The sequence below is a fragment of the Cheilinus undulatus genome, linkage group 1, assembly GCF_018320785.1.
Source record: "Cheilinus undulatus linkage group 1, ASM1832078v1, whole genome shotgun sequence".
NCBI lineage: Eukaryota > Metazoa > Chordata > Actinopteri > Labriformes > Labridae > Cheilinus > Cheilinus undulatus.
In genome coordinates this window covers 15114982-15136990 of record NC_054865.1, presented here as the reverse complement: position 1 = coordinate 15136990, position 22009 = coordinate 15114982, and the positions used below count along the sequence as shown (strand labels likewise).

At 37.7% G+C, this 22009-nt stretch overlaps 2 protein-coding genes across 2 annotated transcripts; both read right to left on the bottom strand.

The window, feature by feature from the left end:
* Positions 1–1051: 1051 nt before the first annotated feature.
* Positions 1052–12600, bottom strand: fam219b (family with sequence similarity 219 member B). The gene is made up of 6 exons (XM_041791474.1): positions 12405–12600; positions 11193–11301; positions 8819–8912; positions 8636–8713; positions 5095–5146; positions 1052–1689 (listed from the first exon to the last, which is right to left on the bottom strand). The coding sequence occupies exons 1-6, from the start codon at positions 12477–12479 to the stop codon at positions 1540–1542; spliced, it is 558 nt and encodes a 185-aa protein (XP_041647408.1). The 5' UTR covers positions 12480–12600; the 3' UTR covers positions 1052–1539.
* A 3857-nt stretch (positions 12601–16457) lies between these two features.
* LOC121513664 (cytochrome c oxidase subunit 5A, mitochondrial-like) lies at positions 16458–21537 on the bottom strand. Its single transcript, XM_041793600.1, has 5 exons — positions 21383–21537; positions 18718–18834; positions 18383–18504; positions 16832–16953; positions 16458–16590 (listed from the first exon to the last, which is right to left on the bottom strand). The coding sequence occupies exons 1-4, from the start codon at positions 21453–21455 to the stop codon at positions 16840–16842; spliced, it is 426 nt and encodes a 141-aa protein (XP_041649534.1). The 5' UTR covers positions 21456–21537; the 3' UTR covers positions 16458–16590; positions 16832–16839.
* Positions 21538–22009: the final 472 nt, after the last annotated feature.

Below are 22009 nucleotides of genomic sequence, written 5' to 3'. Positions count from 1 at the left end.
GTAAAGTTAGATTATCTAAGTGAAAAGAGGCATTTCTCCTTCTTTTAAGATTGCCTTTCCATTTTTTAGAGAAAAAAAGAATGGATAAAAAGGGTAGACATATCTCAGGTGTTTGTAAATCTGTTTTTAACCTGTAGCAACATTTTTCAAGGTCTTACTAACAAATATACTAATAAATAAATAAAGTAACTTCAATCTGCCTTCATCACATATGCTGATGTATTTTTAGGAGACACACATGATCCTGGACAGGGTTTGATTTTTTTAATCAAACGTGGTTAAAAAAAAAAACACAGGAAATAATTATATATAAACCTATATATTAATTTTTCTATTTAATCCCAAATTGTTTTAAAAGAAAATCAATGATGAACAATGATAACCTCATAAATAAATGTTACGAGCTGGATAAATTAGAATTTTTTTTTTTTTCAGGCTACAATCTTTTTTGTAAAGCTTTTTGTCTCAAAATGATCATTACTGGTTTGTGGAATGTAATTTGTTTCTTTATGACCAAGATGTGAAAAGTTTAATCTGGTCAGATCTCATTGATCCGTTTATTCAAGCGCTTCAGTAACGTCAGCTTACATTTAAAGCTGTAACATTTTCCAAGTGTTGGTTTTATTTTTGGGCTGCGGACCTATGTTACTTTTCTCTCTGGCAGAGGGTTAGTCTTTTGTCATGCAAAGCTGCTTGTTCTGTGTAGTTATGCATAATGTAAAGAGCTCATCTGTCTTCTCAAGTACATCAAAATAACAGATAATCCTTGACCTGGCCTTTTACCCTTTGTTTCAGACTTTTGAGGTAACAAAATATGCCAAACCTCCTCAGATCAGCTACTAAAAAACAACATTTTACTCAAACACTTTATATTCCATCTCCACTCAGTGCTTAATTATTGTTTTTTAGTTTGTTTAGTAGGTATCTTATTTGTCCACAATGGTGGAAAGATACTTGTTGATTGAAAGTACAATGTATGTTTTGAGACTGGAGAAATAAAAATGGGACTCTCCAGTTAACACACCAAAGGTCAGTGTCAATCAACAGTTAATTTAGATTTTCCCACATCTGACTTATTTAATAACTGCCCAAAGGCTGGAACATTAAACACAATACACCACTACTGTATACTCCTCATGCGTAGAGGGCTGCAGACCTGACCACAGAGCAGAGAAAGACCACTCTGTTTTAAGTTAAAAAGGACTTACTTTATCTAAAGGAAAGGCTCTCTCCACTGCTCTTTTTGGAAAAGAGGCATTAAAGCATCGCACGTAGTTTCATAAAAAGAAAAACAGAAATAAAAAATACATGAAGCTTTGGGGTCACAGTGGATAAGGCTTGTTCTCATGTCCCTCGTGTTGTCGTGTGAGTCGAGCGAGCCTGGTGCAGACGGTCCTGCATGAAGAGGATTTTGGCTTCTCAGCTGGAAGTCCTCAGGCAGCACAACAGTGAGCTGGGTCAGAAAGAGGGCCTCAGGCACCAGTGACAGGAGTCAGGGACAGGGACTGGAGCCAGAGAGTTTGAGTCAGTGCTCCGGCATCACTGCATGGAGCAGGATGGGCCCTCAGAGCAGCAGCACACAGAGGAGCCCATGGCTTTGGGCGGAATCAGGTCCAGGTCCTCGTCATCGGGGATCTCGTCCAAACGGTAGCCGTCCTGAAGAAGCTGCTTGCTTAAATCAGGATGAACCTGTAGAGGAAAAACGACATGTACTTTTAATGTCTGATGGTTACTGAAAAATATGGAATACAGTTGCAAGGTTACATAAGATGAGTCTGTTTTGAGTGTGTTCCTGTGAGAAAAAAGGTTTGAGCCGTCTTCCTGCATGAAGTTTTCCTATACAAAATCCATAAAGTGCAGTTTCTGTGTAAGCTTTTTCTAGTATTAACAGTTTTCAACCTACCAGAAAAAGGTGCAAAAGTAAAGCTAATTCACTACTGGATCTTCAATTTTAAACTATTTATTTTACCAAAGTGTCACTGCTCACCAACAATTATTGTTTTTTTTTTTTTTATTATTGACGAGTCTTGTCAGTCAAACCAGCACTCCAAAATGTTTATTTACTTCACCGTACAAATGAGTTTTCTTTGCATGCACGGGTATGTTTTAATAATAAAGGCTGTCAAAAAGTGAGGAATTTCAATTACAGCAGGTTGCATGCAGTGAGTGATGGTGGCAGCTGCATTTGCTGCATGCATGTCCCAGTATTTTGTACTAACATTCATTGCACTGGTTTACAGGACACCACACACCTTTTAGATGACAAAAAGGTAATAAAGTGAGTCTCAAACAAAATGTAACAGTAGACATTTCTGTCATTGTGCCTCATCAAAGTTTAGATAATTCAGCTGCTGCTGCTCTCAAAAGGGGTTAAATCAGGTAACTTCAAAACCCGAGAACAAAATATATTTAAAAGGAACGATGTTTATGATCTTGCATGACATGCAATGTGATCTCTTTTGACAGTTCACCCTTGTTTGCTATAAAATACAGTCTAAGTCTGCAGTGTAATATTCAAAAGACGAGAACAAACATGAAACAAGGCAGACTTTTAGGCAACGGAAACGGAAATTGACTATTTGATTCTGAGCTAGTCTTCACAATTCTGATGTGCTCAGACACCTAATGAAGCATTTTTTGAGTTGCTGGGCAGAAAATTATTGATCATGGTGAACGGACTTTGAGGATGAACTTGTAATACCTCAGGGGTTCTGCTGATCACTCTTAGCAAGTGCAGCCTTCTTAAAGTAGCAAACTTAATACTGTATGAGCCTTAAAAGCAGCAATATGCTAGAATTTGGCCTCTGAGTGCAACTGTATACAGTACTGTAAAACACTCACAGGGCTTCCATGCCGCCTCTTCATCGACAATGTCCATTTGTTAACAGACAAAGTGGAAAGCTGACAGAGATAATGACTGTTTACATGGACTTGAGAATCCAGTTATGAGTCATATCACAATTCTGATTGTATTTGGGATACTGTGTTTACATCAGCACAGAGAAACCTGGTTATTCTTATCCCTGTTGACATGAGAAATACTAGTATACTGGTTTCTGATTATTGCACTGTATCTGTGCAGGCACAAGTGATGTTTATTTTTACAAAAAAAAGGTAAGATTGAAATCTGAGAAACATGAGACTACTGTGAATTATTTTGGGCTGAACATTCTCAAATGCCAGCTCTATGTTGAAGGAATGGTATTCAACTCAACAATGGGAGAAAACAAAAGTTTTAATTTATTAAGAACATGTGCTGAAAGATAGCAAGACAACTGCAGAACTGAGAGGATGGCAAAGAGTGCAAGGGAGATCTCAAATGAATAGGCTTATATGACTTCATGTTTTAAATTATTATGACTAAGAGGTGATTATAATTATTATTTATCTCTAAGAACATTTAGCAGACTCTGAGAAAGAGCTGAGCAATCCTACAATTGACTTAATTCACTAAATAGCTGTGCTGGAAACAAGTTCAGAATAAAAGCATTACGTAAAAGGCCTTGAAACTATCAAGCTTTAACTTAAAAAGTACAACCAAAGAGTTATTTCAACATTTTAGGCCTGTGAAATGTTGACAGACTTCGCACAACATTGCCGTCGGTTCACACAGACTGATCCACTGCAGATAAAGTAGCCTGATTGTCTTTCTCTCTCTGTACCGAGCAAACCAGCTGTCCCTCTGCTACACATCCCCAATATTTAAAAGTATCTGAAGTTTAATCAAAGTCACACCTGTGCAAGTAGTCTACAGCTGTCAGAAAATGGGATACAGCATATACGTGGTGTTCTACAGGTAGAAGAACATGTTTCTCAAAGCCAGGATACTGGTATATCCTGGTGTCTGAAAATGTATGCGTGCACACATAGAAACCGGGACACTCGAGTCCATGTAAACATAGCCATTGAGAGAAGTCCAAGAAGCATGTTGACTGACAAGGCACGTACAGTAATATTATCCGATTTTGCACAAATATGACTCTGCTAGTGTCTACAGCCTGTTTACATGTGGATTGAATGTATTTGTATAAAAACGATTCATCTATCTATTTGTGTGTAAACTGGTAAAGCTGCCAAAATTGATATAAGATGACACCAATAATAATACAACCAAACTTTACACTGTAATATGTCACAATAAATATATGCAGGGATTTAATTCTCTGCTGTCAGATTGTTGCTTTTTGTCCAGCTTCTTGCTCACCAATTCTACTTTCCTCTTCTAAGCTTCATCCATCACCTTCCTCTTCCACAACTACCACAGGTACTGAGACAGGCTAACTGGTTATTTCTAGCTGAAGGCTGCTGTGTGAACTAGTGCTGTAAAGCTGTACACAGTCCACTGTCAAAAGTGACATTGTGCTGAGGGCAGGTGACCGGGACACTGTGGAAATAGGGGAAGTTTCAATACTGTTGCATCAACTTTGTAAGCAGTATTTTAAGGCAGTAAAAAAGTTGTTGCTTTAAATCACCAAAACTAATTCTTGGTGAAATATAGGATAAAAAATATCTAAAGGTATTGCAGATCTTTGCATCTGTGGCCAGTTTTTGTTTAATTCTGTGTATCTGCTTTGCACCAAAGCCATTCTGAAACTTTGGTTGTTACTCCACTAAAATGTGAGACAGCAGGCAACTCTGACGTTAGGTTAGCTTGAAGGCAGAGAAAACAACCGAGGCTACATATCTGAGCTTGAAAAATAGCCTGAAGCTCAATGTGTAAGACTTAAAAACAACAAGGGTAAAGTAAAAGTAAAACACATCCTGGGGCAATTGGTATATACTCTTTCTACAAAATGTATAAAATCCTGCAAACAAAGACAAGATCCAGCCCCATTCTTCATGTTTGATCTTCTAATCATATATCATTAGGTAATGGGAAATTGAATGCTGATCTGAAACTAATGTTTCTAAAGATCACAGACAGCTCAAAAATGGGAGGAAAATCAGAAATAAAGACCAAGTTGATTATGATAAATGGTCTGTGGACATACTGTGGTAAAAACTCATTTTTGCACACCCACAATGCTTCAGTTGTTCAGCCAGTTTGACTGCAAGATAACTGAAGAGACGAGCGTCTGAAGAAGCTGAACTCACCTCAGCTGAAGAGTATCCTGAGGAATACTGCTCAAAATCGATTTCCTCATCACTGTGAAGACAAGAAGGACAGGTTCTGTCACTGTGAGGCAAACAACTCAAATGTGTCAAATGGAAGCAAATGCAGGGTTAGTACAGCTGAGAAAACAACAAGATTAAGACTCTAAACAGTGTTATGCCGCCCCCCAAGAAAACACAAATTTATACAATGGTCTCTAATGAGGAAACTAACAAGATCTGCATAAGTCACAAAGTGGAGTTTGATGATTTCTAAAAGGTAGCAGGGGATTATATGTCCACACTGCCACCCACTAAGTCTATCAAAATGATAGAACTACAAAATTGACCCAAAATAAGGATGTGGCAGTCATTCAAGTAAGAGCTAAGTGAAATAAAAATATTTCTGATTTTCTCCCCCACACACGCACAAAAAGGCACTCAAATTCTTTTTTTCTTAAATCCAAACACAAAGAGAGCCAACTGATGGTGTTGAATCTCACACACTCACAATCCAACAGAAATGAGCAGCAACCTGCTCCCTGTATAACTTCCCAGCCTTGCTGATTACCAACAGCTCTCAGCTGGGAGCAGCCACCTCAGGTGCACCAAGTTTCCCTAAACGAGCAGGCCGAATTTTCACTGAGTTTTTGTGGGGAAAATCAAGTACAAATCGAACTTTTCATAACAATGGAAGCATGATTTTCTGGGTACAATGTGAAAGCTGCTTGATAATCTGCACACATTATACCTATGGGCTTTGCTTCTTGTTAAATTATTTCTAAGGAGAACCATTTCATTTATACATTTTTATTGGGACTAACAATCCTTAAACCCTTGAAATAAACTTGCACATATTCTCTTATACCACCAGCACAACAGCACTGAGGAGATACTGTAATCACTTCTAACATGACAAAGACTAATAAAGACCCTCTGAGCCATCCTCTGTGAAACAAGCTAAAGCACTTCCTCATTCCTAACTGCACTGTCCAGTTCCCTCTGCACCTCCTCTTCACCAATAATCCCCAAGAAGGCCTACATCTTGCTGCTGTTTCAGACTGGCAACGTGAGACACAGCTTGATTGTTCTGTTTGTTTATATGTTAAAAAGTCAGGGTTTTCAGACTGCCTCCATGAGCATGACGTCTCATGTGCCTGATACGTATGTGTCACGCCCAGAGAATCTAGACAAGGTCTCATCTATTTTGTCCGCATAAGGTTATCAGCTAAAATATACAGGAAAATGAGAAACAGGAGCTAAATTTACCTTGCTGTAGCAGACATGTATGTCCACACTGGTAGAATATGTTTACAATCTGTTTCTTAATGGGCCTGATTAAGGCAAGGAGCTAAAATATGTCTGTTTAATTAAGATTTTCCCTAAACTTCTACTTTTTGTGACGCTTTCTGTTTCCCACTGGTACAAAGTACCACAGGTAAGATAAACACAGTATGAGTACACTTTTGGATTGTGCTTTTCAGAGTAAAACAGGGTATATGCAGGAATCCTGAAGTTAATTTTAATACCTTTTCAAGACATTTTCAAGACCTTCTCAATATTTTTTAATACCTCACCGCCACTTCAAGCTGTAACCATTTACATCAGTGATATTTTTAACTTAACAGTTTTAGTTTGTGATAAAGACTATAGACCACTATGATACAACAAAATTCAAATAGGCTGGGATAGTAAATCTTTGTGCTTCTGAATTTCCACCCGCCCGCTCGCTCTCTCTGGCGCTCTCAGAGACAATTTACGAACGCACCCACAATAGCCTAGTTTTTTATGTACCTGTTCATCTTTGTTTTTTAATAAAAATGAAAAAATTCACACACTTTTACGATGTTTTTGTGACTCAAACTCTTGGGACAGCTAATTCAGAAAAAAAACTTTCAAAATTTAAGACTTTATAAAGTTGTGATAAGACTTTTTAATACTTTTTAAGGGTCTTAATTTTCCCAAAATTGATTTGTCATCTTTTAATACTTTTCAGGACCCCGCGGATACCCTGTAAAAGCCTGGTTAAGTAACCTGACATGCCAGATGGATGTGTTTCGACACATCTTTCTGGAAAATGGGAAAATGGTATCAGGTTCTGTGTTTGTCTTATTACCGCTGTTGCAAAGGAAGTGACAATTCTTTTACCAATCACAGAATAGCGGTGTGTCTGCTGTGTGTAGCTTTGATCATGGAAATGCAGCTAAATGCATACCATGCCATACCAAACTAAACCAAATCAACAGTTGGAAGTGTACCATAAGGGTGGTTTCACATTCAGGACCCCAGTTTGGATCTGAATACAGTTGACCCCAAAGGCCCGTTCATTTCACTGGTGTGAACACAAACATACCAGGCCAGGGCTGGAAGACAATTCATGTACACTTGAATATGTAGCATGTGAGACTGCCATAAATTTGTCTTCCATTTGTTGTTTTGTTTTTTCTCTTGTCCTTCTTTCTGCATCCCCCTCTTCTCTCTTCCTGCTTTGCCCCCTAAACCCCTAACCCCTCTGCCCCTTTCTGAGTCTTGTTCTGCTCAAAGTGCCTTTCTGTTAAAGAAAAGGTTTTCCTCACCACTGTAACGTTGCTAAATGCTGCTTAGTGCAGAACTAATGGTGATTAACATTGGGTCTTTATTATCATATATCAGAGTGTACAGACTAGACTTGCCCTCTTTGTAAAGTGTCTTGAGATAAGTTTAGTTATGAATTGGCGCTATAAATAAATACAGTAATGTGAAAGCACACATGCTCAGGTATGGTGTACCTGTCAATGAGTAGAGTTTTAAAGGCAGTTTTACAGTCTCTTGTCTTTTAAAAACTATTGTATCCATACAGCACAGGACCATTTCATCCTGCCATTAGCTGCAGAAGTAGGAAAAGGGTCATTGTTGGTGCCTCAAAAGGAATAAAAATATCCCTACTAGCCAGATGGATTCTACTGTGTTATACTGTGTCCAACTAATGTCACCCAAATGATGCAAGTGTTTGCCATGGTTGCTTTTTTCCTTTTTTTCTTCTTGATGGATTTGCAAACCAATTACATGCATATCATTATTGACTGTACCAGACTGTGTACCTCTACAGGTGTGCACAGGCATGAAGCAATGTGATTAATGTGACAGAAAACTAGCAAGGAAGAGGGGAGAAATGTACTAGGGAACAGACAAAACAAGACAACCATACCTTATGTGAAAACACATCAAAAGTATAATTTTATGGCATTCTCATATAAAAAAATAAATCCAATTCCACCCTGTTTTGTGTGGCTAAGCAGTGTTTCCCCTCCCATTCTATTAGGGGGTGCCTTCCCCCCCAACAGCACCCCTGCCCCCCCCGAACGTCGAGTCAATTATATTTAATTGTATTTTCTATTTAGCGCCAGATCACAACAGCACACTTTTCCTCGGTGGGTTCAAAGAGGTTTTGTGTGTTTGTTTTCCAGTATCGTATCAATGTTTAAAAATCTGGTATCCTGACAGCCCTACTGCATAAAGAATTAATTCAGCAACGTTATCCCCTGTATACCTGGTGTAGCCTTACCTGTCTGAGTCCAGTGCAACCAAACTTTCCTCGGCATGCTGGCTCAAAGCAGTGTAGCCCTTGTTATACTTCACTGTCCTGAAAGGAGAAGCAAAAACTTTGAAACGGTCATCTTCTCCATTACATTACTCTGACATCCTGATAAGTAGGTTCCTCGTTCATCTGCATTCCCCTTCCCCTTACCTCTTAGCTCCTTGTCTGGGCTGATGCATCACTGGAGGTCCTGGTGAGAGGGCTTTCTTTTTCAGAGCCTTCCTTGCCATTTCCCGGTGTTTCTCTGTAAGGAAAATGCATGTTTGTGTTAATAAGGGTTGATGAGAAAATCATCCGAGAAAAGGCTAATGTAGAAAAATCTGAGATAAGTGTGATTCAACACATTATAAAAAGGCAAGCCCATATGATAAAACTGAAAACAAAACAGCATCACCTGCATGATATTCTACTGATGTACACAGACAAATGTCAAAATACTGAACAATGAACAAGACTGAATAAAGTTACATTTATTGCCAAGTAAGGTTGGCAAAACTGTCAACATAGTTACTTTTTGATATTGTGTGTATTCTCCTGCTAACAGAGCTGGAGAACGATATACTAAGTTATCACAGTGTTTCCAAGTGTCAAAACTGGAGTGAGAAATATCAAGAAATTCAAAGAGAGCCCCACTGAACAGAACAAGTCTTGATGAGGTAGAAAGAGAAAGATTTCAAAGACTCTGGAAAGAAAACTCGTGAGAGATGTGTCTAAAGACCCCAGAGCAACTCCCTAAACACTAGAGAATGACAAGTCAGGAATTAGTCTCAAATAAGACAATCGTAAAGCCGCTGCAGACCATTAAAAACTAAACTATTGCAAGAGACACCTCCAAGCATGACTGAAATATGCCAAGGACCACCTGGAGAAAGATTATTCACACTGGATGCATGCCCTTTGGTCAGATGAGACCAAACTAGAACTCTTTGGCCATAGAAACATTGCTTATGTTTGGAGAAAGGAGGGAGAGACATATAATCCGAGGAACACTGTTCTAACAGTGAAACATGACGGTGGGAGTCTAATGTTGTGAGGATGCTTCAGTGCATCTAGAATTGGGAATCTTGCAAAGCTGAAAGGAATCGTGAATGATATGTGAAGATTTTGGGCGAAAACCTCAAGCAGTCAGCAGCAAAACTGAGTCTGGGCTGATGCTTTGTCTTCCAACGACCAAAACATATGTGGCTCCTGGTGGAGAACTGCCTCTAGAAGACCAAAGTTAGCATTATTGACCGGCCTGCACAAAGTCCTGACTTAAATTCCTATTGAAAATCTGTAGGGTAACCTGAAGACCAAGGTCTATGCCAGAAGACCATCAAATCTGGAGGGATTCCTCAGGAGATCTGTCTGAGACTTGTCGAAATCTACGACTGCAGGCTATTATCCAGCAAAAAGGAGACACAATTGGCTATGAGCATCAGGAGAGCTAACAATTTAGACCCTGGTAGTTTTTGTTACTTGTGAAATAATTGTGTTTCTCTGTGCAATGTAAAATAATGTAAGCATCCAAAATAAAACTAGGATATTTGGAAAAGCTGTTTTAAAAATACCTTATTCTTTTAAACAGCACTAAGGAAATCCTACATCCAAAATTCAATACTGAATACAATACTATACAAAATATAATACAGTTTTAAAGGCTTGTGGTTAGACATTGTTCATCGTGTAATATCTGAGTGTTAGTCTTCATTTACCTCACGTTATACAAAATTACACAGCAATTTATCCATGCCAGATCATTTCAGGAGATAGGTAAACACTGCTGGTAGATTTAACTTAGATTTATCTGTGTTATGATGCTTGTATAAAACAATTTTTAAATATGTTTATTAAACAATGTTACACTGTACCTTGGTTGAATGATAGATGCAAGTTAGAAATCTTTAATAGTTTAGTGTTTTTAAGAAACACTTCCCAAGGAAAACAGAGAGATAGGGGACTGTAAAACATATGTCATGTGTTTTTGGAATGCATTGCTTCAATCTCACATGACAGAGTCATATTGCCATATCTATACTGTACAGCATCGGTGAGGACATCTTCCTTGTCTGTGACTTTTGCCTGGAGTAATGCAGGAATTTGCAGCCATACAATTTCTTTTTTTTTTTTTTTTTTTTTTGCAGGACACTGCAAAATAAATATAAAAAAATAACGACCAATCTGTGAGCAGTAGGTGATAGTTTCTGTAACCTTCCTGGCAAACAGATGATGTGCTGGTAATTTAATATATATTTATCATTCTATTAGAAGGGATAGATGTAGGCAGGGAACTAAATCACTTAAACCTTACCCTACTATCTGGTTTATAGACACATGGCTTGTCTGAAACTACTCATACTTATCTTACTATTGTCTCACTATCAGCTTAGCTGTTCTGCTAATCAGCACGTTCAAGACCTTTTCATTGTGTATTATAGTACACACCTCAGTTAAAGCAAAACAAAAAACAATCATTATGTAAAGACTCTTGACCAACAGACCAGAGTTATGATGAGTCAGAAAAATGAGTCAGAAAAATGCTTACGTAGTTTGAGGTGGATAGCTGGGGCTCTGGACATGATGTAAGGTCCTCTTTTCTCCACCGGTCGGATCCCTCCATCAGCACTCTTAGGTCTTGTGCCACTACTGGGCCCCTGAGGTTGTAGAATTAAAAGATCTATATTTTATATTCATTTGAAGAAGCCAAGAAAACATTTTCCCACTTTGTGCTATCAAGCAGCTCTGTACAATACAGAGAGCTTTATTTGATAGAGGATAGTTGTTTATTGAGATATGCTGTTACTATAGAGTACCAAAACCTGTGTGCCATTTCTTTACAGCGCAATCGCAGTGTGTAGCGGTGAATTTAAGTTAATCTGTACAGAAAACGTCATTTGATTGGGAACAATTGTCCATCAATATAAGCTTCCCCTGAAGTCTTAAAGTAACAAAAGCACAAATACTAACTCCCCATTGGATGCATATGAAGTCAGTAGTGAACTAATGTTTTGTTTTACTGATGGGAAAATAAAGGGTCGATCCCTCCTATCCTTTCTCCATACAGCTTGGCAACAGACAGCCCATTTATGTGATACATGGCAATTGTGTTTTAATCTATTACGTTATATATCGACTCATATAGAATCCCCCCCCAAAAAACATTTGCAATGTATTCATTGTTTGTAGTGTAACACTAATTTTCAGCGCACAATAAAAACGAGTTTACATCCCGAGGATCACTGCCCGATGGCTTAGCATTCATTATATCAAAAGCGATCCAATATAGAGAACTGAAATACATACATTCATACAGTTCAATAAACTTATACTTAGTTTCTGTAAAATAAATGCAAACATTATTGCTAAATATGTCTGGCTTTGACATCACTACTAACTTATATTTGGATATTTCTAGTGAACTAACGACTGTCTTGAAAAGAATACTCAAAAATTTAACTTTCCCTAGCAGTTTTAAAAACATTAAACTCCTCCTAAATTTCCCAGCATCCACTTCGATTTACAGGAAGAGAAAATCAATTTTACGTGTTTTAAAGCATAATAAAAATGTCACTCGAAACAATTTTTCATCCAGAACTACCAGTGTCAAGAAGACAAAAAGCTCAAAATCTTGACACGTCACAAATAAGCATAAAAAATAAATAACAGCTGTCAAAAATCACACGCTAGGCTAACGAGCTAGCCTCCCACTTTCTGTATACTGTCTAGCGTTAGCATCGTTAGCTCTGACTGACATTACCGATAAAACTTGAGGATCCGGCGGAGCGTCCAGCAAACTGTCCTTCTCCGGCTCCTCCATGATGTCGTTCATCATCTTAGCACTGTTTGTCACAAATCACTCCGCAATACAGGCATGATGACAGGCGTCCCACCGGTACGCTGCTTTGTTTTCTTCAGAAGCAAGTAGGCACTTCTGTTAGCCCCACATGCTAATATGCTAGCAGTGACAGCAGTTACACTACTTCCGTAGAGACTACCAAAATAAAACCCTGCAACGCTTTTTTTTTTTTTTTGACTGGCTGGCTCGACGTCGCCGCCGCTACGTAAGGCGAAGAGTATGGGGGTTCTGGGGAAAAATTCACTATCACATTTAATCAATTAATTTTGATAAATCGTTTTATACACAGTGATATATATTCATGTAAGTGCCAATAATAAGAAAAAAACATTTAGACAACAAAAGAATGAGATTTTATGAGTAAAATTCGGAAGCAGAATCTACTTTTTTATGTTTTAGCGATAAAATGTAATTATCCTCTATGATTAAAAATTAAAACTATATTTTACCGCTGCAGCATAAGTCATATCAACTAAAATAACTACATTTTCACTCCGACACCAGCATTCGTAAACCGACAGGCTTTTTACAAATGCTGCCATCAATTTAACATAAAAAAAATCAGCACATTAAAAACAAGATTCGGTTAAAACCTAGTATATGGCTGAATGCAACTATCTAGGATGCCTGTTGAAATGCCTGACTGAATTGTGTGTTCTGGCAGAGAGATATGTTGTTGGAGTGTGCATTTGTGCTGTCCCTAGTGTCTGTGGTTTGAGCATTGAAGGATCCCAAAGGTTTAAAACATTAAAGCCCTGTTTGCAGCAAACGGCTAACCTGACATGCCAGATCGACTCATATCAATTGCATGAATATTTTTTACATACATCTGGGAAAGCTAATAAGATAACACTGCTTTGTCAAATTATTTCCCAAATAAATCAAACTCTAAATGGAGGATGGGGACAATAAATAAACCATAAAACTGAAAGAATTATTAAATTTTACATAATTTTTTGTATAAAAGCTATGTTACACAACCTGATCCTGTCCTTATTTGTATGGAATTTATTGTTACTGGTCACTTGAATTTATATAGCTCCATTTTCTACACTCTCTCTCTCTCTCCCTTTCCATCTTTGTGGAGAGCGATTGGTTTATGGAGCCCTGAGCAATGTCATCCCTCCTCTGCTCCTGCTTGTCTCTTAAAACATCTGATTGGCTACACAGAAACACATTCCCCTATTATCTTCTCTGCCAAGAAGGGCTTTCGGTGTGGCTCTGTGCTCTGGTTTTAACAAGAAATGTGGTCCAGTTCTGAGTAAGCTGGTGTTCAGTTGTTGTTCGGTTTTGACAAAAGTGCATCACTCCAATAGCATCCATTACAAGGATTCACACAACAAGAAACCTTTTCCCCTTTAATTATCACATAAACATGCTGAAGCAGGTCAGCAGAAGAGTGAAAACATCTTCCCCAACATGAAAAGCTTTTTTTATTCTTTATTTCATACAGAGATGTGGGTCTAGGAAAAAGGATGCAATGCTAAAGCTATATCTGAGGTATTCTAAGCAGTGGAGGCGGCCATTAGAGGGCTGTCAGTATGACTAAACCCCATCCATTGTGCTACTCTGTATGTTTCGCTATTTTTAACACAGTGGAGGCAGCCATTACCAACAGCTTTCAGTACAAGGAAACCCAACTCTGTATGGTATGACTCTCAAAGTCGCATCACTCTCTCAGTCAGTCACTCAGTCAGACACAGACAGAGCCATCTGTAGGGCTGACCTCAACGGTCGGCCAAAAAAAACCTAGATTTCAGACGAGGGAACCAGAAATGCTAAAATGCTAGCTCACGTCGGCATTTTAGGACTCATTCCTGCACCACACTATTCCTACTGGTTGTGTCCCACTTCCTGACCCCCAACAGACATTGGAGCACCATCAGAATCACATGACTGCTAATAACCTATAGGAACAAAGCCAATGAGCTTTAGGTGTAAAACCAGTGGAATAGTGGTCCATGCAGAAATGGGTACTCTCAATTTATACAGTGGCTTGTGAAAGTATTCATACCCCTTGAATTTTTCCACATTTCTTCACGTTACAACCACAAACAGATATATTTTATTGGGATTTCATATGACAGAGCAACATAAAGTGGCGCATAATTGTGAAGTGGAATGAAAATTATGCATGGCTTTCAAAATTTTTTACAAATGAAAATCTGAAAATTGTGGTGTGCAAAAGTATTCAGCCCCCTGGAGTCTGATACTCATGAATAAAATCCAATGCAACCAATTGCTTTCAGAAGTCACCTAATTAGTAAATAGAGTCCACCTGTGTGTAATCTAATCCCAGTCTAAATACAGCTGTTCTGTGGAGGCCTCAGACATAAATTAGAGAACATCAGTGAACAAACAGCACCATGAAGGCTAAGGAAATCACTAGATAGGTCAAGGATAAAGTTGTGGAGAAGTTTCATGCAGGGTTAGGTTATAAAAAAATATTCCTAGTTTTGGACATCTCACAGAGAGAATCAATCATAGCTTCTGCATTTTGCAACATCTTTTGCAGTTCTCGCTTGGTCTCTGTCTCTGCTTGCAATTTGGATTTCAGCTTTTTGCAGCTGCTGGTCTGTTCCTGCTGCTGACTGGTTAAGGTCTTTATCTGCAGGGCCGTTGCAGTGTCTCTACTGGAGGCCTCTGTCTTCAGGACCAAGATCTCCTGCTTTAGGGAGTCCATCTCAGCGGTCAACTTCTGACGAACACCATCTACCTGTTTTTGCAAGGATTCAGACCTGGATATTTCTTCTTGTAGTTGATCATTTTGAGAAGAAATTATGTTTAAGAGCCTCAGCATCTGCTCAGAGTTGACCTCTCAAGATATCGAGTATCAAACTAGTATTGTTTCAGTTTCAAGTACCCGTTTAGTATCAAGTATCGTGATACTAAACCTTGTATCGGAATCGAAGTTAAAATCTTAGGATCATGACAACACCAGTTAACAGAATTTACAGCAGTGCTATCTGTAGAGCTTTCAGTGTTCTAGAGATGTTATTGAAGCAGTTTAAGAAAAGAAGAAATGTATTCCAGCTTCCTTTCTCTCTCTCTTTAGCCTGCAGACTGTGAAATTATGGTTTAATTAACATTCCACTTCTGTAACCAGGTTGTAGAATAGTTGAAATATATTTAATCCACTAAATATGTTACAATTCTACTCTGTTAGTAAACTCAAATGTCCATTTTTTTGTAGTTTTCTTGTGTTTCTGACACTGTTTTATCCATAAATCAAGGCTCTAAGTAGACATCCATGGGCAGTTACTGATTTTGTTCACGAGTTTGCAGCAGTGAGTAGCAACAAAGTCACTCCACCATCATGATCCAAAACATAGATGTGTACCGGATTGACAGGGCCTGCTAACATCAAAAGCATCAGTTTGGACCCTTTTTTACAGAGTAATGTTTGACAGTAATTCTCATAAATACACCAGTACTATGAAATATGTTCTGATAACTTTGGTATGTAATGGTTTTGTTTAATAGTAGTAATCTTTGTGGTACAAACACTGCAGTATTATTCATGCTTTATTTGCTTTTGTTTCTCAACAGGTTTAACAAAAGCATTGGCAGAGAAACTGCAATAAGGGCTGGTCTGTTAGATTTTATGCCATTTCATTTATTCACCTGACAGAGGGCTATTGGCTTTTTATTTATCTTTTTAACCTGTATGTTCATGCATATTACCCTCTCAAAAAGAGACCTGTCTTCTTTAGGATATATAAGAAAAGATGAAATATTGATATCAATTATATCCACCTTTTAATGTTAAGTGACACAATACTGTCAGTGAAGAACCATACATATAAATAAGCAGTTTACTACTTAATATGAAGCAACATCCATATTTCTTTTTTTATACTTATGCTTTTCTAACTATGATATCAAGTAACTGCTGAAAAATCTCTATTTATGATATCAAAGAATAAAATATTCCAGAACAAAACAGATGGCCCATTTTTTAACTATTGGTTTTCTTTATTAGGTCCACCACTTTGTACACAACAGGACAGCATGATTTAAATCAACAATATAGACATATATGACAGGAGAGAATCAGAAGACCTCATCTCTTTATGTGCCAATTGACCTGGAGGAAGAGGAAGAAAATATCATTTTAGATGCATGTGACAACAAAATTCACAATCTAAATTTATACAGAAAATCAGTATAGACGTGAAGGTTTTAAGGCAGGATTTAAGAGCTTTAGTTGTTGTATCAAAAGGAATTTTATTTCTGAATTTAGAAATATTCAGGCATAACTTAACACCAAAAGTCAAATAATCTTTCATAATATCATTCAGCTCTAGTGTGCTACAGAGCAGGCTCACCTGAAAGCTTATAGCTTATCAATGCCCAGCTCCTCTGGTGTCGAGATTCCCAGCTCCGACAGGGTGGGCTTCAGCTCTTGCATCAGGTAAGGGTAGATGTCTTTGTGGGGGCCTGCTTTGTCCTGCAACACAAAGAGTTAGGCCCAAAGGGTCTGCTTTGGTTACACAGTAATTTTTCTGCAGTCTTATATTGTTCTAAAATTCAATTATTTTTCAATATAATAAAGTATCACACAATAAGTACCCATCACATACTAGACATTCTCCTTAAAGGCAGGCTCAGAACTACTGTACTCACATGCAGACACAAACTAACAGATATTTTTTTTCTGCTTAAGAACACTTTGACAGTCAAGCTAAATTTAATTGAAAAGAAATAGCAAATTAGAAACTGGATAAGTAAAAAAAAAAAAAAAAACATCCAGAAAGGAGTATTTTGGGTTGTAGCCATCACTTATGATATTGTTGTTTTTGTTTTTTAGAAAATTGTGTTTTTGTGTTTTATATCATGGTAAAGAAATTTAACTACTTAAATTCAATTGTGCTGTACATTTGGGTTTTTGTAAAAGGGGCAAGTTTCTAAAAAGTAAAGAAGCCATCATGCTCTCTAAACAGATATATGATGCTCAAATCATTCAAGCGTTATCTATAATTCTACTGTTTTTTTTTCTTTTTCAGTACTTTCTTTGAGGCCTGTGAGTGTAGCAGGTCTCACAATAACAGAGTGAAAAGCTCAATTTCCCTTGGGATTAATGAAGAAAAACAAACAGAAATAAATTATAAAATATTTTCCTCTCCAGAGCTGTGGAGAAACTGTTAAATTCATTACCACCATCCCACACAATTTAAGTACACAACTGCAGTATTAATTTTTCTACAGCTAAATGTACCACTTCAGTGCAATGATTGGTTATTTATTTTCATTTACTTGGCAGAAACTGCAAACATCTTTCACTTAGGCTGCTTCCTCTGCTCTGTCTTCAGTGTTTTTGAGTAACTGATTCCTTTGTTCAAATATTGCACTTTTTTCCATTTATAGGGTCCCTCTACATACATTTTAAGACTATCGCATCTTCAAATTCACAATCTTGTGCTGATTGTTGGATAAAAATGGGGCAATATAGAAGTGCAGGTAGTATTTCTTATTAAGGTATGGTTTTTGAAGCATTTTGAGATTAGAACATGAGGAAAAAGACCCCGGTTTTGTAATCAATTTATTCATGCTGCTGTTTGATAATGCTGCCAAACAAGGCTTTATAGATTATCTTATTCAATGGTGATTAAGTGCCTATCCTATCCAATAAAACTGGGTATTATTTGTTTGTGCAAATTTGCGATTTCATTTATTGTTCTTATTCCTTTACTGAATGTGTGACGGCATTAGTTTGTTGAGTGGAAGTTTTTGATTGGATTTGTCTGTTCAATAGCCTATTTTTATAGATTATAAAACACTCACGATTCAAGTTCAGAGTCTGTCAGGAGTCATAAGTTCCTTTGAAACCAAGCTCAGAAAGAAAAGTTAATGGTTGACATAAAGGGATGGTCACTCACTTTAACAGCCTCAAGGATGCGGATGGCGCTGGCGAGGTCATTAAGCCTTCGGCAGGCCCTAAGTGCTGAATCCAGGATCTTGGGCTCAGGTACCAGGTCGTATCCAATCAGGGTGTTCATGCCTTCAGAGAAAAATGGACAATGATGTCAAAGAACGAGTAACAATAATGAAAGTATTGTGCAAACAAAGAGAAATCCATATTTATTGAGATTTCTAACCAATAACAATGCTAATTTTAGCACACAACTGGGACTGTAACTATCAGATGAGTAAGAACAATGTAACAAAAATAAATTAATAAAATAGCAAAGGGATAAACGGTAAACACAGTCACCTTTCCTCAGTTCCCAGGCATCTATGTCAGGCTTGCTGAAGTACGTCACCCAACGTGCGTCAAACTCCTCATCTGTCTCCACTTTGCCATGGGAATAACACCTAGCTGCCAAGGGAGCTGAAGAAAAAGACAATTGTAAAATTGATAAACACTTGCTAATATGAAGTACAGGATATTCATGTATAACATCTGCTATAAAAGGGGGACTCTTAAAAAAAATCCAAGCAAAAGCTGATAGGAAAGCTGAAAACCTTCCCTACTTCTCTCTCAGCTCTGCTTGACTCAGCTTTTCTTGGTACAAGAAGAACAGTGTGCACATATATCGGTATTGGCTTGAATGAGTTTGGAAATATCAGCAAAAATATCATGCATCCCTTGTCATCATCATGTAGTATTATCAATGTGGTCACTAACTGAAGAATGTATGTAAATTCTTCTTTATTTTTTTTTTTATATATGTATTGATGTTTTTTTCCTCCGAGTCTTGTTCTTGTTTTATTATATACATACTCTATACAGTACATACTATGGCCGTTAGCATTAACGCGTATGATTAATCTGGAAAATTTAAACACATTTAAAAAAACAATAATGCAAATTAATCACATGGCCAAGTTTGACCACAACCTCCTCCTGTAGTCCTGCAGCACAGATGTTTACATGAGAGATCAAAAAAAGGTGACTGAGGAGACAGACCCAGGTATGCTTAATGGTAAATTTCCATTTTAAAAAGCTGCCCAATGGAAATTCCAATAATACCAAAGCTGCATATTAGCAAAGATGCTAACATCAACACTGGGTTAAGCCATGGCCGTCAAGCTACACTGGGGGAGTGCAGCAGGCCTGGTTTTGTCAACAAAACATCAACAACTAAGCAAACTAATGCAATTGCTAAATGGGTAGCCTAAGACTGCCGACCAAAAGCATTGCTGAAGACAGGCGACTTAAAGACAGGCAGCATACATTCACTTTGTAGCAGGAGTTATTCTGTACTAGATGTGTTTGCTCATTAAGCTTGCAGTTTATGGATATTACTGATCAGCAAATTAAGAAAATGTAATTTAAAAACTTAGGTTACTGTAGGTTAGCTATTTGCATAGTATTTTGTAACTTTATTAAGAAAACTGCTTTATAAATTAGGTTTATTATTATTATTATTATTAATCTTTTGATTTTTTCAATACATAAGTAAATCACAGTCGCAGTATTGGACAAAGTAATCGCAGCTGGCCAATTTTCTCAAATCATTTAGCCCTAGTATGTGATGAGGTTTTTGAAAGCATTACATAATAAAGTGCAACAAGTTTAAAAAAGATGATTACTACATGTTAGCTTACACAGCGTTTGCATGTCTGTCTGCTGTTCTTCATGTTTCTCTTGACCTGATTTTGCTAAATGTCACCTCTGAATCCAAAAAGCTTCTCTTGCACTAATTGATCTCAGTGTTGTTAACAGCTGGCAATAGTTTTATCTGCTACACCATAAAAATAGCTAACCTGCATTGCTGCCTAGACTAACTATTGTTATATCAGGGAGAGGTTTCTTGACAAGCCTTTTTGGCTTCTTACCTCTCCTACATGATGCTTTTTAAAATTATTTTGTAATTGTTCTTATCTGTTTTATCATGTGCAAATAAATAAACTAAACTAAACTAAAATGGTGCAGAAGCATGACCATTATACCCAGGCTTCCATCTAACTGGTAAACACTTGTGATAACTTCAGCCTTTGGTAAAGGAGTGGCAGTTACAAATTCTCAGTGCAATAAAGATGAAATTGTGATCAATTCTGCAGCCCTAATTTTAACTCTTATCCACTTGATACTGTAATTCACTTTACATTTTATGTGTTTATATTTCTTTTGTGTTTGACCCCCCTTAGTGTTATTTTTTGTTCTGTAATGTTGGAGCAACCAGGCCTGGAATTCCCCGCAGGTTTAATAAACTTCCTCCTTATCTTAAATAGAGACCGTCTCTCTCTCTCTCTTTCTCAAATGTTGTACAACACAAACAAAGAAAAAAAGAAATATTTAGCACAAAATATCAGTATACAGTATATGCTCATCTCCAAATTACGAACCAAAGAAAGAACAAGGCAAATCATTTACAAATGAAAAGAGTGACATGAACCTTATCTGCCCTCTCGAAGTATGCAAAGCCCCGCGAACTGTAAGCTAACAGTGAAAGTTGAGTGTAGGACAGGTCACGTAGACGCTCATTAACATCGGGACTGGCAAACGAAAAAACTAGGTCTGTAAAAACTTACAGGATATAACAAACCTGAGTTATACGAGATATATTTCTAAACATGATAAATAATGTGGCTATGGGTCCGACGTGACATTATGATGTCTGCTGCGTTTAACTGCGGTGACTGACTCTCATGAACTGACAGGAGGGTCATCACAAGGTCGTGACTCTATAACTACATTTTATTTCGCGCCGCTTCATTTAAAATAATCTATGAAAAAATCAATTAGAGGAATAAAATCATTTCTAGATCAAACAGAAAGCTGCGCATAAATATATTTCAATGTCACCCTAAGTTAGCCCGTACATATACGATCAACTGCAGCTAAGCTAACAGTTAGCCGACCTAGCTTATTGAATACATCTTTATTTCAGAGCTCTGTAATTTCCCGGCAGGTGCACTGTGGACAGTCCTACCTGGGTAGCTGGGTCGTGACTGAGCCAGACTCCGGGCCCCCGTGGATGATAGTCTGAACACGGCTCGGAACATGGTACCGATGAGTGCTAACCGTCCGGTGCTAAGGAGGGAGACTCGTCTGGACGGAAAATCACGACTGAGACGGGTTGAAGTCACATGACTCGCGGAGATAGCCGAAGGTTTGCGTCTAAGTTTCTGATTGGCCTGTTTCTTGTCCTGATATGCTCCTACTGAAACTGTTTTGGGTTTGACAACTGCAGGGGTGGAGAGAGTAAAACAAGACTGTACTCAGTAAAAGATACAGCTACTAATATAAACAGAAGCATTTTGTAATAAGACACTCTGACCCTTTAAGATCGAAATTTGAGTTCTTGTGTGTATGTTGTACAAAAGGGACTATGTTACGTATGTAAAAAATAGATTCACATTTAGGCTGCGATGGTTGTGCAATGCACTCTGGATAGTGATGATGTCAGATGGTTGCAGTGCTCTTCCACCAATGGGGTGTTATCATTTAAAGTCTTTTAAATTTCATTCCCAGTCCAGGTTTTGTTAATGAGACAAAAGATAGAAACCACTCACATCTACATGTAGATCAAGGTACCATCAAAATATGTAATGATAAT